This window comes from Tupaia chinensis, unplaced genomic scaffold (genome assembly GCF_000334495.1).
Source record: "Tupaia chinensis unplaced genomic scaffold, TupChi_1.0 Scaffold000183_1, whole genome shotgun sequence".
Lineage (NCBI taxonomy): Eukaryota > Metazoa > Chordata > Mammalia > Scandentia > Tupaiidae > Tupaia > Tupaia belangeri.
Genome location: NW_006159658.1, coordinates 464,650 through 473,798, shown reverse-complemented (window position 1 = coordinate 473,798; position 9,149 = coordinate 464,650). Strand labels below are relative to the sequence as shown.

At 48.7% G+C, this 9,149-nt stretch overlaps 1 protein-coding gene across 2 annotated transcripts in view; it reads left to right on the top strand.

Moving 5' to 3' along the window:
* CLEC4C (C-type lectin domain family 4 member C) overlaps positions 1-8,213 on the top strand; it is a 29,019-nt gene extending 20,806 nt beyond the window's left edge. For both annotated transcript variants that reach the window (XM_006146621.3, XM_027771095.1), the window contains exons 6-7: positions 3,032-3,147; positions 7,363-8,213. In XM_006146621.3, coding sequence (XP_006146683.2) covers positions 3,032-3,147; positions 7,363-7,510 — 264 coding nt within the window. In that variant the 3' untranslated portion in view covers positions 7,511-8,213. The remainder of the gene's footprint in view (positions 1-3,031; positions 3,148-7,362) is intronic.
* Positions 8,214-9,149: the final 936 nt, after the last annotated feature.

Below are 9,149 nucleotides of genomic sequence, written 5' to 3'. Positions count from 1 at the left end.
CGCGGCCGCCGCAGGAGGACCCTCCGCACCTGTCCTCCGCCTGTCCCCCGCGGCACGGGCGCGGCCCTCGCTGGAACCCTGGCGGCGGAGCTCAGTCCCCGAAAGCTCTAAAAGCAGGAAAGCTCAGGACAGAGAACTCCTGGAAGGGAGAGACGTCAGCGATACTCGGCCAGCACCGAGGGAATTCGTGAACACTGGAATGACCATTTTGCAGTCAGAGTATCCTCAGCCAAGGAAATAAGCCGCAAATTAGGAAAAAAGAGAAAGTTGAAAAGAGAAGTAACGATGAAAGCGACGAAAACCGCGACAGAAATCCGATGGTGCTGGGGAGCCGTCAGTGAGGATGAGGCTCGCGCCAGTCCTCCCGGAATAGCTGGGCCGCACCAGTGGGGCCGCTCCGCCCATGACCTGCTGGAGCAGCTCAGGGTGTCACCCGAAGCAGATAAATCAACACATGGGGTTGGCAGGCCGCGAGGTGGTTGAGGGCGCTGGATTCCCTCATGGCTGACAGCGGTTCGAGTCCTGAACCTGGCGGCTTACTTTCTCGCTTTCCCTTTCTCACTCTGTCTCTGGTAATATATTTTAAAAAATAATAACAAATGGGAAGAAATACATCTTTAAAGGATAAATAAATAACACATAACGATAGGAGAAATGATACACGAAGTTGGCCACGAGATAGAAGTTTGCAGCGTGGGAAGCAAAGGTGGGAGTTTCCAAGGTCTTTTTTTTGAGAGGGGGGAGGTTTTCACTATAGGGCGCGTGCGCTCGCTGGACAGACAGAGAGAGACATAGAGACAGAAAGCGAGAAATCACCCCCAGGGGGGATGGTCACACCGCAATCCCTTCTCCTCCATTCTCCTCTTGGAATCTTGGGCACGCACGCACACGCGCCCGGCGTGAGTTTTAAGCCACCGGGTCCGGGACACAAACCGCGGTCGACTACGTGGGAATCCAGCGACATAGCCATTACGCTAACTGCTGGTTCCCCTGGTAAAATATTTTAAATTTAATTGTTTTTTATTTTCTTTTTTACTTTTACTATAGAGTGCACATACTTGTGGAAGAGGAAGTGAGAAGGGAAAAGGGGGAAAGCAAGCCGCCAGGTCCAGGACTCGAACTGCAGTCGGCCATGTGGGAGTCCAGCACCCTTAACCACTATGCCACCTGCCCACCAGACAAGTGTTTTAAAGTTAAGCAAAAGTGAGACCAGCATGTGGCATGGTAGTTAAGGCACTGGACACTCCCACGTGGACAACTGCTACAATCCTTTCTCCTCCACCCTCCTCTTAGGATTGTGGGCAGGCACACACACGCATCCAGCACGTTCTTCACCGGGTCCTGGGCTCCAACCACAGCTGGCCATGTGGGATCCAGCCACCTTAACCCCCACACCAATAGCTAGCCCCAAAAAGGTACTGATTTTTTTAAAGTTGACTTACTTATTTTCTTCATTTGAGAGACAGAGAGAGAGAGAGAGAGAGAGAAACAGGAACCCCCAAAGGGTCTTCACGCCACCATCCTTCTCTGAGTCCTGCAGCCAGTCAGGGTGATGGGAACACATGGTCTTGCTTGGCATGTTCAGGCAGGCCTGGGGCATGTACCTGGGGCCTTCTCGGGTGGCCTCCAGCGTCGCCCACCAGTGTCCCCACTGCGGGCACCACCGTGGTTGATCCTAGAACTCCTCAGTGTTGAGGTTCCTGAGGGGCCCCTAGTTATCTTCTTCCCTGCAAAGACTATCCATGAAAAGATGAACGACTGTGGAACCAGGACAAAAGCAATCGCCTTCACTGCTCACACAGCTGGAATTGGAATGACTTCAGAACCAGACTCGCTTACCAGCGGGACCGTCTTGCTCACACGGAGACGAGGGCGGTCCACGAGAAGGTAATGCGGCCTCTTGCTGGCTGGGGACAAGCTTCCACAAAGACTAAAGGCATGGCCGTGCTCTGAATGCTTAGTATGGCTCTCTCATGTATCAGATGCATCCGGTTGTTCCGCCCAGAGTTTCCTGGTCAGGTGAGACTTCTCCCCTGGGTGTAATGAAGGACAGAGAAATCTAAAGTTATACTAGGGGCCAGCAGGTGGTGTGGCGGTTACAGCATCAGACTCCCGCATGGCCCACTGTGGTTCAAGTCCTGGACCTGGTGGCTTGCTTTCTCACTTTCTTTCTCTCTCTGGTGTGTGAATGTGCCCTATAGCAAGTTAACATAATAATTATAATAAATAAAATAATTTTATAAATAAAGCTACACCAAACTCCCTTCACAAGAATATATGAGGCATGAGGGAGAAGGTGTACATGCAGAATTTTCGAGACCTTTCAGGACCGGCAGGTGGCATCGTGGTTAAGGGTGCTGGACTCCCACGTGGCTGACTGCAGCTTGAGTCCCGGACCTGATGGCTTACTTTCTCACATTCTCTCTCTCTGTCTCTGTCTCTCTCTCCCTTCTCTCTGGTCAAATTTAAATAAACAAATAAAGTGAAATAAAAACAAGAATTTTTAAGACTTCTGTCATTCAGCAAAGATACAAAGAAAGTGAGTCTGACCCAAGAATTGATTTTTTTTTTTTTTTTTTTTTTTTGAATAAGTTCTCTTCATTGGACCTATGGGTCTACCAGATAGACAGAGAGAGACATAGAGACAGAAAGCAAGAACCAGACAGACAGAGAAAGACATAGAGACAGAAAGCGAGAAATCACTCCCTGGGGGGATAGCCATCCTGCAATCCCTTCTCCTCTCGGGATCTTGCAGTCGACTACGTGGGAGTCCAACGACATAGCCATTACGCTAACTGCTGGTTCCCGACCCAAGAGTTTATTCTGATCATGGACAGAACTCGCTCCTGTGTGTTGAAGGGAGGTCTTCGACGTGGCGCGGCCCAGCCGAGCAAACCTGAGCTCCAGTGGGAGCCGCCGTGACTATTCCTGGAGCCTCTCCTTTCTTCTCTTCCCTCTCCCTAAGACCATCAAAAGCTCAGTGCCACGTGAGTCCGCTAAAGGCTCAGGCGCCTTTCTCTTCTCCCCTCAGGAGTTCATCATCAAGCATCTGATGAAAGAGTCAGCTTATTATGTGGGGCTGTCCGATCCGGCGGGTCAGCGACGCTGGCAGTGGGTCGATCAGACCCCATACGATGCAGCTGTCACGTGAGTACGGCATTCCATAGAGGATCCTGGGTCCTGGGTTATTTTCCAATCAGCAAGAAATAAGAGGACATCCAGTCTTAATTGAATTAAAGGAGTCTTTATTTGTAAGCTGGTGACTGTGAGTGGACTCAGTCTCTCAAAGACCTCGCAGTCCGAAGGGAAGGGGAGAAGGGTTTAAAAAGGCAAAGGGAGGGACCAGCAGCGTAATGGCTATGTCGCTGGACTCCCAAGTAGCTGACTGCGGTTTGAGTCCCAGACCCGGTGGCTTAAACTCACGCCAGGCATGTGTGCGTGCGTGCCCAAGATCTCGAGAGGAGAATAGAGGAGAAGGGATTGCAGCGTGGCCATCCCCTCTGGGGGGGGTGATTTCTCACTTTCTGTCTCTCTGTCTCTGTCTTTCTGGCGAGCACATGGGCCTTATAGCAAAAACCTCTCCAAAAATAAAAAGGCAAGGGGTGGCTACATTCCATTCCAATAAAAGGAGAGGGTTTTGGGACCAGCAGGTGGCATGATGATTAAGGCGCTGGACAGTCCCACATGGCCGACAATGGTTCGAGTCCCAGACCTGGTGGCTTGCTTTCTCCCCCCCCCCCTCTGTCTGTCTGGTCAAATTAAAATAAATGAATGAATGAATAAAATTAAATATATGTATTTTTTTAAATGAGAGGGTTTGCCCAGGCATGTTACAGACATTAAGTATCAAGCAATAAAAGCCACAATCCATTTGGGAAGGTTTTACAGAAGCAATTGGTGAGGTTCTAGCAAGGAGATATCTGTAAGTGGGGAGGGGAAATCATTCCTACCCTAAGGAAAGGATATTCTCACTCAATGAGCTGAAAAATTTTAACAAGGTTTCTCTTTTCTTTTCCTTTTTTTTTTGGAGAGGTTTTTGCTATAGGGCATGTGCGCTCGCCAGAAAGACAGAGAGAGACAGAGAGACAGAAAGTGAGAAACCAGCCCCCAGGGGGGATGGCCACACTGCAATCCCTTCTCCTCTAGTCTTCTCTCGGGGTCTTGAGCACACACACACACGCGCCCGCCATGACTTTAAGTCACTGGGTCAACTATGTGGGAGTCCCACGACATAGCCATTACGGTCTGGTCTCTTAACAGGGTTTTTAAGAGGACCTAGAGATGTTGAACAGGGCTTTCAACAGGACCTCCAGATGGCAGTACTTTCAGGAGAGTAGTACATAATTTATTATTATTTCCATCAGCTGTAGGACACTGGCATTCACCAGACACAGACACACAGACACACAGACACACACACACACACAGAGAGAGAGAGAGAGAGAGAGAGGAAGTGAGAAAGCAAGCCCCCAGGTCTGGGACTGAACCAGTCGGCCGTGTGGGAGTCCAGCACCTTAACTCAATTTATGCCTTTAAATAAAACCAAAAAAGGACTGGCCTGGTAGCCTAGAGGTTAAGGGAGCCAGATCTCACATAGTTAACTGAGGTGTAACTCCTGGCCCTGGTGGCTTGTAAAACGTGCCAGGCATGTGTGTGTTTGTGTGCAAGCCCCAAATCCCAGCAGAATGGAGAAACGGAGAAGGAATTGCAGCGTTACCACCCCACTGGGGAGTGCTTTCTTCCTCTTTTCTAAGGTTTTTGACGCACGTATGCTTGCCAGAGAGACAGTGAGAGGGGAAGTGAGAAATCACTGCGGGAATGGCCACGCCACAGTCCTTTCTCCTCCATTCTGCTCCTGGGATTTTGGCCACACAAGTGCACATGCCTGGCATGATTTTCAGGCCTCTGGGTCTGGGACTCAAAACATGGTCAACCGTGTGGAAGTCTAGCGCCTTCACCACTACGCCACCTGTTGGCCCTCTCTGTCTCTTCTATTGAGCATAATCTGGTAATTAATAAATAAAATAATTTCAATTAAGAGCATAAGCAGTAACATTTACTGTTTCTCACAAAGCAAAAAATGGGGCCGGCCAGTGGCATGATGGTTAAAGTGGCTGGATCCCACGTGGCCAACTCTGTGGTTCAAGTCTCAGATCCAGCAGCTTGAAAACTAGGCTGGGTGTGTGCGTGTGCGCCCCAAATCCTGAAAGGAGAAATGGAGCAGAAGGGCTTATGGCGTGACCATCCCCCAGGGACTGCTCTCTCACTTTCCTTCTCTCTCTCTCTCTTGCTCTGTCCCACTCTGGTAAAATTTAAATAAATAGGGATCAGCAGATAGCATAATGGTTACGTTGCTGGACTCCCATGTAGTCGATTGAGGCTTGAGTGCGGACCCGGTACCTTAAAGCTCATGCCGGGCAGGTGTGTGCGTGTGTCCAAAATCCTGAGAGGAAAATGGAGGAGAAGGGATTGTGGTGCAGCTATCCCCCCTGTGGGGTGATTTCTTTCTGTCTCTGTTTCTTTCTGTCTCTCCAGGGAGTGCATGCACCCTATAGTAAAAACCTCTCTACAATAAACAAACAAACAAACAAATAAAATGCATACATAAAATTAAATTAAAAGAAATAAAAAGAATATTACTCTTGGGGCCAGCAGGTGACATGGTTAAGGTGCTGGATTTCCACATGGCTGACCACATTTGAGTCCCAGACTTGGTGGCTTGCTTTCTTACTCTCTGTCTCTGTGGTCAAATTGAATAATAATAATAATAATAAATAAATAAAGTTAGGTAGATCATTCCTTTTTAAAAAGAGAATTATTTATTTAATTCAATTTGTTGTTATTATTATTATTAAATTTGACCAGATAGAGACAGAGAGAAAGGGAAAGTGAGAAATCAAGCTGCCAGGTCCAGGACTTGAACCACGGTCGGTCATGTGGGAATTCAGTGCCTTTAACCACCATATCACCTGCTGGTCCCCAAAGTTAGATAAATAATTCTTAAAAGGTACCAGCAGATGGCATGATGGCCACGTCTCTGGACTCACATATAGTCAACCGTGGTTCGAGTCCTGGACCCCATGCCTTAAACTCACACCGGGCATGTGTGCATGCGTGCCGGGTATCCCAAGAGGAGAAGGGATTGCAGCGTGGCCGTCCCCCCTGGGGGGTGATTTCTCACTTTTCTATCGCTCTGTCTCTCTGTCTTTCTGGCGAGCACACATACCCTATAGCAAAAACTTCTCCAAAAAATAAAAAATTCTTAAAAAAAAAATTATTCCAGTTTCTTTTTTATTTAGATAGGGAAACTGAGAATCATGGAAATGAAATCACTTGGCCAAAATTACAGGCAGTACGTGTCTCGTCGTGCCAATTTGTCTATTTCTGACTCCAACAGCAGTGCGTGAAGAAAACAAAAGGAACAAATTGTATTAGTTCTTGCGAGTCAGGATATATTTGAACCAGTTAAGAAAACCCTGTGAGGGGCCAGCAGATAGCGTGGTGGTCAAGGTGCTAGTCAGCCCACGTGGCTGACAGCAATTTGAGCGAGTCTGCCTTTGAAGACTTGCTTTCTCACTTTCTCCACTGAATTAAAAATAATAAGGGGCCAGGAGATGGCATGGCAGTTACATCGCTGGCCTCCCACGTGACTGACCACGGTTCCAGTCCCAGACCCAGTGGCTTGAAATTCACGCCAAGTGTGCATGCCCAAAATCCCGGGAAGAGAATGTAGGAGAAGAGATTGCAGCGTGACCATCCCCCGGGGGGTGATTTGTCACTTTCCCTCTCAGTCTGTCTCTGTCTGTGGATAGCACATGCCCTAAAACATCTCAAATAATAATGAGGGTCAGCAGGTGACAGGGTGGTTGAGGGGCTGGACTCCCACGTGGCCCAGCGTCTTAAAACTCACACCGGGTGCATGTGCATGCGTGCCCGAGATCCCAAGAGGGGAATGGAGGAGGGGACTGTGGTGTGGCCACCCCCCCCACCAGGGGGTGCTTTCTTGCTTTCTATCTCTGTGTCTCTGATGAGCATGTGCCCCCCCATAGCAAAAATCTCTAAAATAAATAATAAAAATGATTATTAAAAGCAAACCCTGTGTGATTGGCAATGCCCTGGCATTGAATGTAAGGGTCACGTGGGAACGGTTTCCCTGGGAAATCCCAGAGACCCATGGGGGTGTGGGGAGTACCTGGATGTGAAGGTTTAGAGAATGTGGCAGCGGAAGTGGGGAGGAAGAAGTTGGGTGCTAGCTGACCCTGATATTCAGATGTCAATGTCGTACCCTTCCCCCCTCATAAGTCTCTGCCCCTGCTCAAGGTCCTGTTTGAAGAAATGCCTCATCCTTTCTCTCCCTTTCAGGTTCTGGCACCCGGGGGAACCCAACAATCGCGATGAGCGGTGTGTTACCATCCATTTTCGTACCAGCTCAAACCAGTGGGGCTGGAATGACGTGCACTGTGACCTCCTTCAGAAGTCAGTGTGCAAGATGACGAAGATCTACTTATGAACGGAACGTTCTCCATGAAGAAAGTGTCCGTGCGGGCATCACCATGCCAGGTCGTCAATTTGCTCTTTATTTGTGTGTACATCCTATGACCAGGACATCCGTAGAGCTTTCCAGCAGGCTGTCACCCATTCCGCTTATCGGTCAGGCCACACACGTACTCACTCACCCGCAAAGTGACTGTGTACTGAGCACTTACCGTGTGCCAGTCTGGATTGCCCTCGCGCAGGCAGACAGAGGAAGCAGAAGCCTTCTCCCCTCATTTCTTTCAGATAGCTAAGGAATTAACTGTTATGAACTAGATTATATGAAAGAAAATAAGACAGTTGGAAAACTAAAATTTTTACGGGGGCCCAGCCTGTGGTGCATCAGTAGGCCAATGTTCTATAATGCTGGAATATTCTATAATGTTCTATAGTGCTGGAAGCCATAGAGAAGGCCAGGGTTTGGTTCCCAGGTCAACTCCTACATGCCAGCAGCACTTGCGACCTTGATCCCTGCTGACTGGGAACAGAAAGGGGAAGTGTAGCAAGAGACTGGTTGTCGGTGCTTGTCTTTCTCTCTGTTTCTTCCTCATGAAATAAATAAGCAGCAAAAAAGAAAAAAGTATACATAAATTTCTGTTTAAAAAATGTCTATTGGCCTTAGCGGGCATGAGGAATAGGGCTGTGGTCATGCTGAATCTTATCTGAACTTTAAACTTCTCCCCGGGGCCAGCAGGTGACCTGGAGGTTAAGGTGCTGGATCCTGCACGGATGACTGTGCAGTGCAAGTCCCAGACCGAGCTGCTTAAGTATCATGCCAGGTGTGTGTGTACCCAGAATTCCAGGAAAAGGGATCACAACGTGACTATCCCCTCTGGGGGATGATCTCTCACTTTCCTTTTCTGTCTCTGGCAAGCACATGTGCCCTTTAGCCCCTCTCTCCCCCCAAAAAAAGATAGAACTTATTTCCAGCAAATTCATGTGAAGGTCGGTTAGTCCTTCTCTTCTAGACCTTGGTTTCCTGTTCGTTTCCTAGATGGCTCATCCTCCTTACAGATCACCTTGTTGCTGTCACCAATATTAATTCATGACAATTAATGTACTCCCACTCCCTCTGTGGTTCTCCCTTTTAAATGTAATCTCCTGGGAACCAGCAGTTAGCATAATGGCTATGTCGCTGGACTCCCACGTAGTCGACCACGGTTCGCGTCCCGGACCCGGTGGCTTAAAACTCACACCGGGCACGTGTGCGTGCATGCCCAAGATCCCGAGAGGAGAATGGAGGAGAAGGGATTGCAGCGTGACCATCCCCCGTGGGGGGTGATTTCTAGCTTTCTGTCTCTATGTCTCTCTCTGTCTGGCGAGCACACATGCCCTATAGCGAAAAACCTCTCAAAAAAAGAAAATATATATATAATCTCCTCTTTCTCTCTCTCCCACTCGGTCCCCCTCTGGTCAAATTTAAATAAGTAAATAAACGGATAAGTGAAAAAAATTTTCTTTGGAGAGGTTTTTGCTACAGGGCGCAAGCGCTCGCCATAAAGAGACAGAGAGATGGAAAGTGAGAAATCACCCCTGAGGGGGGATGGCCATGCCGCAATCCCTTCTCCATTCTCTTCCTGGGATCTTGGGCACACACGCACACGCGCCCGGTGTGA